This window comes from Hemibagrus wyckioides, linkage group LG15, assembly GCF_019097595.1.
Source record: "Hemibagrus wyckioides isolate EC202008001 linkage group LG15, SWU_Hwy_1.0, whole genome shotgun sequence".
NCBI classification, from domain to species: Eukaryota; Metazoa; Chordata; class Actinopteri; order Siluriformes; family Bagridae; genus Hemibagrus; species Hemibagrus wyckioides.
In genome coordinates this window covers 9,752,712-9,768,854 of record NC_080724.1, presented here as the reverse complement: position 1 = coordinate 9,768,854, position 16,143 = coordinate 9,752,712, and the positions used below count along the sequence as shown (strand labels likewise).

Genomic DNA, 16,143 nt, shown 5'->3' with positions numbered 1-16,143 from the left:
TACTCAGATCCTCCCTATTCTGATCAGATTTGAAATCAAACACTGTAGAGAAATTCCCGGAAAGAGGTCTGCATCCATAAATACTGTGTCAGCATTGATTCCATTTTTTTTTTTTTTTACTTAATGAGGTAACAGTAAAGGAGGATTGCTCTCTTGCTATAATATGGACTTTATACTAAGTTTTAATTTCAGCATGAGCGTCTTCACAATAAACCCGACTCGCCGTTCCGTGTTTGCACATCTGCCCAGAAGACGACTTTAACTTTTAAATACATCACTCCGTTAGCTCATTTCACAAGAAGGCTGTAGTGTCGACTCGGACCGCATTAGTGATGCACTGAATTGGACTATAGAGCTCATTATAGAGCTCATTATGGCTGGAAATGAGAGCAGTTTACTAAAAGCAATCAGAAAGTAGAACAGGGTCAGAGTCACTGGGGTGCTCTCACATGGCTGTGACCTCTACATCCTGTCAGTCCAAATGGGTTATATTTATACTGGAAGACTTTTGTTTATTCTATTTTCAAACTAATATTTAAAAAACTATTTATGTATACGTCCCTTCATATCCAGGAGAAAAGAGCTCAGTATAATATATTCAGGAGATGCAGTGTGTAGGGATTCTGAGCCAAATATTTGAACACCTGACCATCACAGCCATGTGTGACTGTTCAACCTCCCAGTCCAGATGTTGTCCCTCTTTGCTGTTGGCTCCACAGGAATAGCTTTCTACTAGCATTTGGAGCACCATCAGGAGGTCTGGGATTCAGTCAATTTAAAAAACTATATGGTTTCCTCTCACCTCTCTTCTCAAGATTCACCTCAATCCTGATGAATGAGTGAATGAATTAAAAAGTAGATTGACTTTTGTGGAACTAAGGCGGAACAGCACCATTGGGGGAATGGTGGTAAGAAAAATACACCAGATGATATGAAGAAGCAAGAAGTGAGGCTGGAGCTGATTTTTTTCTAACCCAGACTGTAGATTCATGCCACTTCTCAACTCAGGTGAGTGACGCCCATTAAGATGGGTGTCGGATCTTATCACTAAAGCGCCGATTGCGTGCGTTTAATCAGTCGATCTTGGCGTTCATTAGACTCGGGTGTGGCTCCTACTTGTTCGGAATGAAAACCTGCACCAACAACACCTTCGTCTCCGAGTTATTCCTCTCCACTTCGAGATCGCTCATTAGTGTTGTAAGTCTACATCACGATTTCTGTGTCTATTTGTAAACAGCAGCAGAAATTGAATTGCCTTGAAACCCCCTGCACCTTTAGGGTTAATGAGTTCCACCGTTCCCCCGCTGAGATGAGCCCATGCTATAACACACACAGCTAATGTGTGTAACGGAAGCAGAGCGAGTGAATATTTGTAATTATCAAGATATATATGTACACATGTACAGTCTAGAAAGGTCATTTCTCTATTGAATTTTCCTCCAAGGATTCATCTGTTAAAAGAAAGTCTTTGCCCCCTGCTGAAAGCTTAATACCTTTCAATTAGATTAGCTGAATTAATGGGTACGGGTTCGAGCGGTACACTTAGGTATCTCACAAACACCTGATGAATAGCAGTGTTTATTAAAACAAGCACCATTCGAAATGAAAACAGATTCATCATATCCTCATGACGAGGAGGCACAAAACTTTACCCTCATGCAAAGTTCACTGCAAAATGTACAGGTATCTTTATTGCAGAGAAAAATCCAATCCTTTAAATATGAATGTACTTAACACTCTGTATAATCCCTTTGTTTATCTTATTGCACCCTACCCTTCATGATATTCTTGTTAAATGTATTTATTGGTATATTGTAAAGAATTCTTTGCTCCCTGGTTGTTGTGCCTTTGTCACGGTTTGGTTATGGTTATTTTTTCTTTTTTTTTTTTTCTCTTGCTCAATCGAAGCATCGGTAAACATCACTGTCCTTTTTTTTTTTTGTTTTTTTGTTTTAAGCCATTATATTCAGTACAGCAGCGTCCGTTCATAAAACCACACGCTCTTAGAAAATGAAACATAGTAAAAACCATAGTGGTATAAAACGACACCAGAGAGGAGACGAAATAAAAATGCGCTTGTGTGCCAGATCACGAAGAGAGTTCCCTTTCTTGAGTGTTTCTTTTTTATGAACCATGTAATTCCAGTGTTAAAATTCTCATTAATGACAAGTGCGTGTTTCGCTCAGCTCGGGAAACAAGAGCGAGACGTCATCTGATGAGTCACGACACAGCCGCTGCTCAGAGCGAGTCTCTGCACACCGTGTCTCAGCAGCGCGGAGCGAGTGCACCCCCAGCCTCATACGGTCGTGACCCTCATGACCACCTCGCGGTTGGAGTTGGAGGCGAGGCGTGCCTCAGTGGGCCTGATCTGACTCAGGATGTGCAGGATGGTGTAGCCGCAGTGGTGGTTGAGGATAGTCCTGAGCCTCCGAATGCGCTGATTCCTCCTGCTGCCACTGCCCAGGCTGTGAGGATTGGAGCGCGAGCCACGCGCCGTCGCCTTACTGCTCGAGCTAATCGGCTCCCCCAAGTCCTTGGCCTTTTCATAGTTCAATACCTTCCACTGCTGATTGACAGCTTGCCAGCGCTTAAAGATCCGGTAGACTGATGAACCCTCATGGATGATGAGGCCTGTGGGGAAACATGGATTAACAAAGATCCAGATATGGGCCAGTGTGGGAAATTTCCTTCATTAATTATTTCATATTTGTTCTTATTTATTTATTTATTTATTCATTCATTCATTCATTCATTCATTCATTCATTCATTCATTTATTCATTTATTCATTTATTCATTCATTCATGCTGTTTAAATAACTGTATAAAATATATAATGTTTCAGAGGAATAAAACCCAACTAATGGAAATACTGACATGAGTACTGAGATGGATGGATGGATGGATGGATGGATGGATGGAAAGTTTAAGGAGATGGATGGATGGATGGATGGATGGATGGAAAGTTTAAGGAGATGGATGGATGGATGGATGGATGGATGGATGGAAAGTTTAAGGAGATGGATGGATGGAAGGATGGATGGATGGATAGTTTGAGGAGATTCAGTCTATAGGAGACCTAAACCCATTGCATTGTGGGTAATTCTGTAGATTCTGTAGATGCAGTATTGGACCTTCCTGATTTATCAAACATTAAGTGCAGAATTTGGGCTTAAATGGGCTTCTTCCACTTCCTGCTAGTTTCGTTGTTAATTGAAACAATTTCACAGATTCAGATATTAATCTAAAGCTGCTTCTCAGTCAGTTGATGGACATTTTATTCTGCAGCTCTTGTTTCACTGCCAGATCCTCAGATGGATTAATGCTTGGATGGTATACGACCTCAGAAGTCGATTAAAAGCGTCTGCCCAGTATGAGTTTTTAATCAGAGTGACTAAATAAAACACTAGCAAATAAAACGTTTGCTCCCTAATTGTTTTCTAGCTACAGACACGATTATAAGGTGGATTCAGTTCTTTAAACTGTTCCAAGTGAATAATTTACTAAAGGTGTATTTCAAAACTGCCTTCCTCAGTAAGTCAGTAATATAATTTGGTATCATATGGAATTCACATAACATCTAGAGTTATTTTGCTCCCTGTAAATGATTGTAAAATGACTCACAACATGAGTCACAGCCTCTTTCAGCTGACCCAAAGAACCTTGTACTGAAACACCGAATGTTAATGGCTATGTAAATGGCCAGTGCCCACAATAATGACCACAGTAAAGGTCAGTCAGCGGGTCGCTGTCTGTTTAATTATATCGCTTTCGATGCGCCGCTGCTCACCTATGCACACGATGTCCATGAAGCCATACATGCCGTAGCAGATCTGGAAGAGCAGGTCCTGCCGCTGCCACTTGGCCGAGGGGCTGAGCGACGACCACACCAGCCACGAGATGCTGGCGATGAGGAAGAGCGAGCCGAGGATGATGGCGGCGATCTGTACCTTCTCGATCACGGTCAGAGAGATGGCCTGCCACTGAAATGCAAAATCCATAAGTTAGTTCATCCCACCGCAACACTGATTAATGAGTGGTTAATTTTACAAAACAGAAATGCTTGCTTTTCAGGTGTCTCCTGTATCTCAGTAGCTCAAAAACAGTGACTGTAACGTCTAAATCATCGAGCTCTGGATTTAATTCAAAGCACGTGTTCATTCGAAGAGGCTTGCATGCACATTTAGTGTTTTTATCTGAAGAGAAATACATCTGAGCTGAAGCTTAATGGCCAGACTGTAGCCGGATTTAATTTAATATCGCAGTTAGTAAAATGCCATTATTATTTAATATAATAGCAGGTGATCTGTGTGGGTTGGAATGTAAAAAAGAGGTTTTAAATGCACTTTAAAGTATCAATATACAAAGTTATGGGTGGCGTAGCGCTTAATAATGACTCATTTTCCTAATTGTACTCGGAGCTACTGGCATGATTCCAGCAAGAAAAACACCTTTACTGACGTCCCCTTGCTCTGTTTTACTCGGGAATCCATTATGGCCAAAGTGAATCGTAAATCATGTGGTCTTGGAACCAAAGCATGTTTCAAAGAAGGTAGAGTGACAGGATGTTTATGGATTTTGCCAAGTGGAAGCAGGAGGAAGAGGCCCGTCTGTTCTCTTACCTGTAGGGGATTTTTGGTGCTGATGGCCAGCACTTGGTATTTGAAGTAACAGAGCTCGCAGCTCCAGGAGCCTCTCTCGCTGATCCAGCGGATGAGACACGGCTGATGGGTGCAGCGCACTGAGCCGTCACAGCGGCAGGGACTCAACAGCTCCCCCTGATGGACACATGATCACAACGACACACCGTTAGATCATGGGCCTATTGTCTTAAACGCTCATTAGACTCAACTGTAACCGAAATTTTAATGAAGATTTATTATGCTTCTAGCCTTGCTTAAATAATTGTAGCAGACATGGCAAGTTTATTAGAACAAGATCCTTTCACCCAAATGTCAGCTGTAATGATAATAAATCAGTTGAACATATTATGATCGTATAATGCCACCGAGGCTTGCAGCTCAACTCTGACTCGGTTTTCCTGCCTGAGCCTGCGGATAAGGACATCTGCTTCATTCAGACGCATGTCCTGAAACAGCAGCAGGTATGTGAGCTTCACCCAGTGGTTTCGCACCCAACCGTGAGCCACTGTTGTGGCATCTGTTACCGGATATTAAGCCAATCCCAATACAAGAGCATCATATCAGGAAATAATGACTTCAATGCCACATGGAGCGCCCAAAAGAGAGCCACTCGGTATGAAGCAAATATCTTGATGAAAGTGTGTTGCATCGCTGTACTTTACTAACCTAAACCAGTATTGACCCACACTTTATTAAGGTTTTTATTAGAATTGCAGAGATAATATCAAGACAGCTCTACTAGAAAAATCTTGGGCTACACCCAGGGTATTGGAGAATTTTATGTACAAAATTTGGGTAAAGGTGTATTTAGATAAACGTATTCAGAAAGACCTTACACATTTTTTCATCTTCCCGTTCAGATTATGCAAATCACCTGCATGTAACCTGCCTCTAAGGCTGAAGATTTTTAGTCTTGAATAGAAGCATCACAGAGTTTTTTTGTAGTGTCTAGGCAACTGGCTTTAAACACAAACACCTGACGATAAGCTGGAAGACAATCAGGCATAGAAAATATGTTTGACAGCAAAAACAAAACAACTGACAGCAAAGAAAAACACCTTGTCTTTCTTTGCTGTCAAATTTACAATGATGCAACATAAAAGCCAAAGATAATCTAAAAGGAATGATTAAAAAAAATGTGATGATCTAAGAATGAGAAGGAAAGCAGCATTGAAATAAGCATCTAATGAGAGTTTAGTATACTGCCTGTGTTTTAATGCATGAATAGTCCAAGTAGTAATTATCATATTAATCACCGTGAATGTACTTGGATTTACGGAAATAGAGACAATTATGAAACAGCACTTGATACAGCACATCATATTATTAGCTTAAAGCGTGAATTTCGGTGTGACGTATTGTCTGTGGTGGAAGTTGGCTTAAGGTTGGCATGTTCGAACCGATGTCAAGCAAGTAAAAGAGCTTGCGTAATGCTTCTGCAACCTCTGAATAGCAATATTGAGTGTGTAACTCAAATCAAGTCCAGTACACTGGAACACAGTGACCACAGTTGCATCCTTTCTTGTATTTAAAACCCCATGATTTGTGCCTGGGTGACTGGGTTTGTGCAAAAAACTTGCTCATAGAATTGCTCATTTGCAGCAGGAAATCGATGCATGCCGTCAGCGTGTAGCCACTTTTGAAGCTTGTCTGTAGCCGCAGGATCTGCTTTGTTCGCAGTGAGTGGAGTGATGTGAAGAACATGTAGGTTAATAAGAGTTGAGCTGTTCCTGCTTCCCTCCTACTCCCAGCCAACCAATCAATACTGGTCTCAAACCCCTCAGACACGACTCCCCTGGCACAGGAAAATCTCCATTCTAGTATTTCCTGTAACTTCACTGGTTCTAGAATGGGATGGACGGCCACTTGACTGTAGAATTGACTGTAGGTCCATTGGGTTATAGAAGTCTGCTAGGCTTTAGAAATGGGTTCTATGAAGAGAATTGGTTCCTTGTCCATTCATTGGGTTGTAGAATTAGTTCGAACTCCTTGGGGCTCTAGAATTAGCTAGAGTTAGTTTTAAGAGCATTGGATTCTAGACTTTGTCTACAAGTCTACTGGATTTTGGAATTAGCTTGCAAGTATATCAGAGTCTGATACCCAGAGCTAGAATGGGATGCAAGTCCATTGGCTTCAGGAATTGGTTGTATGTCCTTTGGGCTCTAAAATAGGTAGTAAGTCTGTTGGTTATAGAATTGGTTCTTGAACCGTTTTGGTATAGTGTGGATTGCCATAAAGTTCTAGATTTGATCGTAAGTCCATTGGTTACAGAATTGCTGAGAATTGTCTGTAAGCACATTGGGTTCTAGTGAAATGAGAAATGGTAAAAATGACTTCATTTCATTGAAAGAATGTACATCTAATTTCATAGGAAAAGGCCAAAATCTTTATCACTGTAATTAGGCACGTCAGGCTCACGGCATGTTTCTATTTTACAGTTAATACTCGCACTATTTCCTCTATAGGATTAACTGATTCACCCTCGAACTGTGCCTGCCTTTAATAAAGCACTCAACTGGAATCTCATTAGGATCTGAGCCTGAGCAGTTAATAAGTTCCACAAGGTTTTCATTTCCCTTGTTTAATTCCTGTTCTCTATCATTTTGTTTGGTCTGTGGTAAGAATCGTGATTAAACCGCAATCAAAACTTTCGTCGGGAAACGTATCCGGTAAAAAGTTGCATCACTGGTGAGAGAGTGAGTTTTGAAAAAGATTTAGCTTAGTTACTTTAGTTTAGCTTTTCCCCTCAGCACTCAACAAGCCTTTGTATTCACAGCATGTCTCGGGTACGAAATCTAATTCATGTTGGTGCTGTTATTCGAGGTTTCTGCCCAGGATCCTTTTCAGATATTCAGAAGTTCACCTATTGGCAGAATTAAGGTAAACCTCTGAGGCTTATGACGAGACTCACAGGTTTGATTAGGAATTGTTCAGTTAAAGGAACTTATGTATGTTAAGGTGAACATATCATTTCTAAAGAGAAGAACAGTTGCTGAATGGGTTACAAATGTAGCCTGATGGTGCATTAATACCACTTATACTGGGGACTAAAGCACACCTACAAGTCTTGGTTCTGATTAGTCAGAAAGTATATATTATATATTATATATCTATATTAATGTGCACACTCAAATATGTTATTGTTTCTATAGTAACAGGTTACACCAAAGACTCGCGTGGTGGACGCAGTAAACATAAATCAATGTACTGTATAGTGACGTTTTTTCTGAAGGAGATGTTTCTTTTGCGGTCTTTGGAAGGAGTCTGGTTATAACTGCTAAAGCAGGAGTGAGAACAGGAACTGATTTACTTTCCACAGCATTCAAAGTAACAATAAATGGATAAATGTACAATGTATTGTTTTTTAATAAAAACAAATCGCTCAGTCCAAATTGAAATACTTCTACGCTAATTACATACATTATAAACTAGGAATGATATGGAATATACTTCAGACACAATAGCCTTTGTATACTTCTAGATCTGAGCTGTTTGGTAATCAGGCACCATGTGTTGATTGTGTGCTCTGACCATCCTGGCCAATCTGATCTCTGATGAGTGTTTCTCTGCCAGTTTTGATGAATCACGGCATTCACACAATCCAGCAAATGGAAATTATTTTGCTGAAATAATAACGAAGGCTGATCTTTAACCGTGTCACGTCAAGGTTATTATAGATTGCACGGCCAACTGCAATCACAACGCGTACAGCGCTCGCTTCTAACCAATCACTGCACGATCCTGACGTATATGAAAGACAAAAACTACAAAATCTTGAGGAGTAGGGTGCGATTATTGCAGTACTTTGGCTCGGAGGGATTGAAAGATGTCTCACTCCAAAAGCTTCATGAGAAAAAATATATATAAAAATGACATACGGGGAAATGAGTAGAGAGAAAATTGATGCAATCTATTGACCATGACCACAAACTGAGGGAAAGGTGAATAGGTGTGGAACATATGGCAGGCTAGCAAACAAAATCCTGCTCCTCATGAGTGTAAGAGAGACAGAGAGAGAGAGAGAGAGAGAGAGAGAGAGAGAGAGAGAGAAAGCAATTTGTGGGCATTAATGGCATTGATCTGTTAACTGTGCAGCTCTGTGCTGAACCCCGACACATGAGGGAATTTGAGGTGTGAAGAGAATGTGAAATGCACAAAACCTTGACAATAGCTGCAGATTTTTTTTTTTTTCCAGCCCAAGCTCTAGATTTATTCATGTCCTTTGTGTAAAGTGGGAACGCGAGAACACTAGTAGAAAGAAAATAATGAAATTATCTTAGGACAAAAAAACCCTCCTGCTTCTTATATCTCATCTTCAGTCTGAAAAGTCTTCTGTATAAACGTCTCCTGTTACTGTAGGAGTGATACATACCCAGTCTAGTCAACTAGCCCAGAGAATTTTGACAGTCAGTTGTTTACAAGCGCACTGAATCATCCTCTCTTGTTCCATCTCACTGTTCTTGTGTGACGAGGTTGTACTCGAGTGCTGAGAACATTGTGGGCAACTACTGGAAGATATCACAGCTTAAAGCCTACACGATCCTCACCACAGCCTGCTAGTTGGTCCAAAGGTGTTAAAAGATGTTATTATTATTATTATTATTACCTCAGTTCTGAACCTGCTTAACTTCTCCCATGCCATAATTATTTCTAGCCTCGACTACTTCTTGCTAATCTTTATAGTTTTATACCACAGCTCTTCTACAGAGCTTATGATCAGAGCTTCCTGTTAGCCTCCTGTTAGAGTCTGGATTCAGATTGAACATAATGTGATGATTAGGTTTCTACAACAGCGGCTCCGACAGTAATTCCAGCTGCACAGCGAATCACAGCTTTATATTAATGAGCCTGATCTAATATTGTATGCTTTCTATAGGAAAAGTCATACTTGTACGCACATTTTTTTTTTTGTAAGTACATTTTTTAGGTCTTCAGGATGAGCTGTTCTTACTTACAACAAGCCAAATCACTGTGTGGCTTGTACAAAAAGGACAAAAAATATATTTATTGGTTTGAAACAAATTTCGAGCTTTGAGTTTGGGCAACTTTTCCAATTGCCTCAACACGGTTCAGCCAATCAGATTTCAGTCTCAAAGCTATTCATTTTATTAAAGGAATATCAACAGCTTCCGAGTGAAAACTGAGTGAAATCTGATTATTTTCCTATAACAGCACAGCCTGAGTGTTTCATTACTTTCTAATTTCATGACCTTTGTGTTCAGTTCTGTGTACGCATGTTTTGTTACCACTTGGTCATTAGTCTCTCTCTCTATCAGGGTATAAATACTGCAGATTCACGAGACGATTCGTATTCATGTGCCTTCAACCGTTTCTGATCTGCTGAACTTCCTACATGTGGGAGTCCCTAGGCATTGAGTAGTTATAGAGTATTAATGCCTCATACACAACGTTCTCTGATCTCCACGTCTTCAAAAAGTCATCCACTCTGACACGAGAGCCTGCATCCCGTTTACCACATCAAAATGACTCGGTGTTATTTCACTTCTTCTTATCTTCCATAAGCCTCGACACCCTGACAGTTAAAGTAATGAAGATTGATATTCCATACCACAACATGCATTGGCTAATGATGTTTACGGAGATAATTGGACACACAGGAAGGGATGTGATTTTCTCACCTGTTGGGATTTATCTGGATAATTCAATAACAACTCTTTAGTGATCAAAGACAGTGATTATGGATGCAGGACATGGCATCAAAAGCTTTATCAAGGACATCAGACGGTGGAAATGAGATTTTCGAGAGGAAAAAAAAAAAGACCCAAGATTGCAGTTAGAGATCTGTAATTTATTGTGCTTTCTCCTCCCCCCCCAGTTCTGTCTCCATTTTAATAATCGGAAATACCCGGACACTGAAAAGGACAACTACAAAACCTTGAAACATGCCTTAATCTCAGTCTTTGTGTTTTGTTTTTTTATTTTAAAAAAATTAGTCGACGTCCAAACCTAACCTACGTTAAGAAGAGCTTTACTGGCTTCTGCGCATCTGTTCCTTCACATCTTGGCCGCAGACCAAACATCTATTCACCGTTCTGTCTGTAACACAAACAGTGTGCCATCCATCTGCTGGGCCTCCTGAAATCAAGGCGTATTATGCTCAGCCCTAATAAGGACATTCCACTGATTGGTGTGAATAAAGTCTTGTGTGCAGCTCGCATGAATTACTCAAGCCTATAACAATATGGCGCACTTTTAGAGACTTTATAAAAATCCACAAAATAATTCGACATATTTCTAGAATCCGGAGGAGGGATGATTGCAAATCAAAAGCCATAGTCAGCATATTTATATAATATACCACATAATACTAAATGTATACCTATGAACAGAAAAAAAAACTGTAAAAAATTGTCACTATGGTATATCATGACTCTTTTCTCTTTTCTGAAATATGTGCAGGAGTCATTAGGTCCAGATTGATTGATTTTTTTCCTCCTATAACCACTGTAGCAGGTGAGGAATAACAGGCTTTACACCACAGTGCTGATGAATACTCAATCCTGATTGGTCAGAAGGTGCTGATTAATTTTTCTCTGGCTGTAGTTCAAATCTTTTTTTCTTTTTCTTTTTTCATTCTTATTAGTATGTACTCATTCTAATAAATTATTGTTTCTATAGTAACAGTTCATTCACAGTGATTTGGATCATTAGATTAGATTAGATCGTCTGCCATACAAGACTCATAATAAATATCCATCTATCCATTTTCTATACCCGCTTTATACCTAATTAGGGTCACAGGGATATGCTGGAGCCTATCCCAGCACACATTGGACACCCTGGACAGGTCACCAGTCCATCACAGGGCCACATATAGACAGACAACCACACACACTCACTCACTCCTATGGGCAATTTAGAATTACCAATCAGGAGGAAACCAGAGTACCCCCACGCAAACACATAAACCACACAGACAGGAGTTTGAAAGGCCCCTGCCTGTTCGAACCCGGGATTCAAACCCAGGACCTTCCTTCTGTGAGGCAATAGTGCTAACCACTAAGCCACCGTGTTGCCCCCCCCTTATAATAAATATAATAATAATTATATTGATATATTGATAATAAATATACACACTATGTTATCTGTAAGGAGATTAGTAGATTTTAGAGAACGGTTAAGGAAGAAGTCTCCAATGTCAGCACTTTGTAAGAGTCTGCAGGTTTTCCTCTATGGTCTTCAGAAAAGTCAAGTTTCTAAAGCTGGCATGTTTTGGTCTTAGTCATTTCAAGGAAAATAAAAAAGAGAAGCTGATCAGAAAACGACTGATTTGTTATAAGTGATAACATTTCATCTGGTGGATGATCCAGAACATTAAATACAACTATAAATGGACAAAAATTTAAAAAAAAAAGAAAAGAAGAAGTCAATATTTAAATTGCTTTGGTATAAGAGGAATTAAATGCTCGGGACTTCCTGTTATTGGAAAGAAATCAGCTTCAGGGGACAGCAAACCACGCTGGTGCTGAATATTTTCTCCTTTGTGCTTTATTCCTTTTTTAAGATGAATAAGAGACTAAGCCAGGGGTTTAAGGAATTAATCACTAGTCCTATTTTACAGTGCTGTGGATTTGGATAAAGTGGACATGGTAGAAAATCATTAAACTAAATATTTGAAGTAAGTTTCATTTGCTTTTTGAAAATAATGTACGAGAAATAAAACCACTGTTTGAAGTCAGAAAACATGGATTTCGGACTAACCGCTAAACAACCAATGCCATGCTAAGAGCCTCTACACTGTAATAATCTGTTAGTGTAACAAAAAGCTTTATGAGCCATCAACAAAAACAAGTTGAGTTGCCAGATTGGGAACACACAGATCCCACACACAGATGGGCTAGAAGATAGCTTGGGAATGAATGAAAGCTACAGTAAATGCAGGATAAAGAGAAAATAAAAATGAAAAAGCCATTTCTGTGAAGCTTGTAAAATCTGAATGCTGAAACAAAGAAGGTGTCAAATCACATGTGGAAATGAAATGAAAAATCACAAGTACATACAAATGAAACGTTACAGCACGTGGAAATAAACAAATGGTGTAATAATCACGTGGAGATATATGATGGAGATGAGTTCGTGTAAGATCACATTGGATTTAAATCGGGTTAATTATTTGTGAAATCACGTGCGAAGGAAAATGGATCTTGTAAGATCGCCCGTGATCAAGTATTTAAAAAATCACATTAAAAATGAATCTTGTAATATCACATGTGATTGGGTATTTGTTAAATCGCAGAAAAAATGGATCTTGTGAGATCACAGGTGATCGAGTATTTCTAAAATCACAAGGAAAAATGAATCTTGTAAAATCACATGAGGAAATAAAATGAAGTATGTGTAAAATCAGATGTGATGCTAAATAGGGTTGTGTACAAATCCCGTGAAAATTCATGTGATGTGTAAAATCACCAGCGAAGAAAAAAAAGGTATTGTCACACGTCACACGTGATAAATGAAATATGTGTAAAAAAAAATCACACGTGGAAACGCATTAAATCACGTGATAAAATAAGCTCTCGTGTTTTACAAGTGAAACATGACATGCATACATTTCACATATCAACTGTGAGCATTCCCACGTGACTGTTCTGTTAGGGTCCAACTGTAAATCTCCCACAAATAATAAATCTGATAACCCAGTTTCCTCCGGCATTCTGAAAATGAAAAGTTTAGAGCCAGGTCAGGAGAGAAGGAAGAAACACAACACCAAGCGCCAACGGTAAAAAGAACAACAACAAAACACTCGTATTATGATGCATTCACACTCATTGCACTTACAAAGCTAAATTAACACCTGCTCGTGCACATCTGGACAGCAGAGGTTACTAATGTATCACTCCAGGTGTTAATTCAGCACTGGGGATTTCTCTGGGTTTGGAAACCCAGACAGACGGCGAGCTCTGATAGGCCCAAATCCTTACATATAAACAAAGGAGCGCGTTTTATTCGCACGCGGCGCGGACCGTGCTGCCTTTTGTCTTGTGACTCACCGAGACATCGACATGACCAGGGGGGAAACAGAAAGAAAGAAGCAGCTCAAGTTGTCGGCTTTCTAAAAACAGAGGATTATATGGGCGATGGGATCAGAGCTGCACAATAGGCTATCTCTGTCATTAACAGCATTAACCTTTGTATTATTGAGATCGCAGTCTGATAGCCAATCACTGAACTGCTTTCATGCGTGAGCTGAGCATTCTGACCAATCAGAGTCGACCTAGGTGTGTGTTTCCGTGTGCCTTTGATGAATCACGGAATTCACCTGATCCAAACGACGGAAATCGTTTAAAATTACAGACAAATCAATAAAGTGCACGAGACCTCGTGTGTTGTATAACAACAGTCTTAATGATCCCACTCCTCCCCTCAATAATATTTTATAGAAAATGTAAAAGATGAAAATAATAACAATAACAGACCGTGCACGCCCAGTGTAGAAATAAAACAGCAGTATAGTAGTATATATTGTACAGGGATTTTGTTTTTTATTTCTTTATTTACCTGCTCAAGTCCTTGGAAGCAGATGCGGCACTGGGGTGTGCGGGTTCCGCTGCTCAGGGACACGGTGTCCGCGTTCGCGTGCATCCGCGCGTCCAGCTCGTCCAGTCCCGCCGCCGCCGCGCTCCGCCTCGCGCCCGCGTCGCTACCGTAGTACTCCTCAGCATCGTGGTCGTGGTCACCGGTGCAGCGGGAAAACGCACGCCACCCGCAGCCGCCCATAGCGCCCAGGCCCCGCATGCTTGTGCCTGCGTCCACGCCGGGCTGCCGAGGACCGGACCGCATGAACACCAGGAGCTTCAGCTCGTTGAAAAACATGCGGATCCGGTTCTTGAACATCTTTCACTACATGCGTATGGTGTGCGCCAGAATTAAAAAAGGAACGCGCGGATTATTGTGTTGACATTTATTATTATTATTATTATTATTATTATTATTATTATTATTATGTTATCTTAGGAGACCTGCAGGCCTGTTATCGTTACTTGTTACTCAGGGAATAAAGGTATAGGGTTCACAGCAGGCAGAAACGGCCCGAGACAGACTACAATGCTTTTTTATTTGCTGTCTGATGGCATGTTAGTGCGGATGAGAGATTTTCCGGCCCGGAGCGGCCCCGACGCGCTCTTTAAAATGTTAAAATGTTTATGTCTAAAAAAAAAAAAAAAAAAACAGCAGGCGCGTCGCCGCCTCAACTACAACAACGACCCGAGAGTCTCTTCAAGCCTCTGTCCTGTCTTACTGGAGCAAAAAAATAAAGCGTCAGTGTATTGGTCCAGCTTTTAAAAAATAGGGAGGTGGATGATATCTGGCTATCAAAAAATGAAGAAGAGGAGACGCAAAAGAAAAACAAATGAAACACAGATTTTTAAAAAGTCATGTCGAGGTCCCACAGTCATGTCATTACTCAAAACAGTGCTAGAAAACAGGATAATCGGTGTCATACACGTCCCTTTTGATGGTTCATCGCCGTTATTTGATCATGACGAATCCTTCGGCTCGTTTCCTGGCCATTTTCTCATCGATGTGTGTGGACATGTTTTGACGCCACCTCCCATCCGACGAGCCCAGGACTCAGTGTGCATCGAGCTGGCATTTTTTTGTTTGTTTGTTTGTTTGTTTGTTTAAAACAAAACCAAATTAAAAACAAAACCCAACGACAAGAGACTCAAGGCCCAAGCTCGCTACAAAAATTTAAAAAATCCCAGCAGCTCGTTTCTGTTTTGTTGTCCATCACCATCCCGCCCTTAAAGCGGCCCGTCGAGCTCGTGCGTCGTTCAAAGAAAGATGGACGCAAATTTAAAAAGGGGGAAAAATTAAAAAACCCCATCAAACCGCACCATCTGCTGAATCGCGGTGTTTCCTCCTCCACGCGGGGATGGCTGCTTTACACGTCCGAAGTCGCTGGGAATAAAATCATGGCAGCCTTTACTGCTTCTTTTTTTCCCTCCTCCTTGAAAATGGACGTCTTGCCAAAATGACTCAGAGCAGCCGTTGGTACACGGCGTGCTGGCAGGAGAAGAGACCACATTTATGCGTTTACACACATGCTTGTTTCTGGTCCACTCCTCGGCGGAGAGCTTAAAGCGGAATTGCGCTGAATTCGGTGCGGGTTTTTTTTTTTTTTTTTTTTTTTGGACAGGCGCCGCTGTCCGAGGTGCTGATCTCTCTGCGTGACGCGCTGCTCACGTGTGAATGAGACGCGGGAAATATGAGCGTCTGCGGGCGAGACAGAGTCCCAAATGACTTTTAGATAAGAAGTGCACTATGTAGGGTGTAAGTGCAATTGTTTTATCCACGACAATGAAATCAGAATAAATTGGACTAAACAGTACCTTTTCTTTGTGGTATCTCTGGAGTTTAACATTTTTCACTGGATTTTTCTGTACTGTGTAACAAAAAAAAAGTCTCTGGCCTTCACAAATCCTTTACATTTAAAACACGTGTCTCAGGTACAATCTGTGTAGCTTATGAAGGTTCTCAGCT

The 16,143-nt window shown here is 40.6% G+C and overlaps 1 protein-coding gene across 1 annotated transcript; it reads right to left on the bottom strand.

Annotated features, from left to right (window-relative positions):
• Positions 1–1,562: 1,562 nt before the first annotated feature.
• marchf9 (membrane-associated ring finger (C3HC4) 9) lies at positions 1,563–15,795 on the bottom strand. Its single transcript, XM_058409228.1, has 4 exons — positions 14,161–15,795; positions 4,621–4,776; positions 3,789–3,981; positions 1,563–2,631 (listed from the first exon to the last, which is right to left on the bottom strand). Exons 1-4 carry the CDS (start codon positions 14,494–14,496, stop codon positions 2,297–2,299), a joined length of 1,020 nt encoding a protein of 339 aa, XP_058265211.1. The 5' UTR covers positions 14,497–15,795; the 3' UTR covers positions 1,563–2,296.
• Between the last annotated feature and the right edge of the window lie 348 nt (positions 15,796–16,143).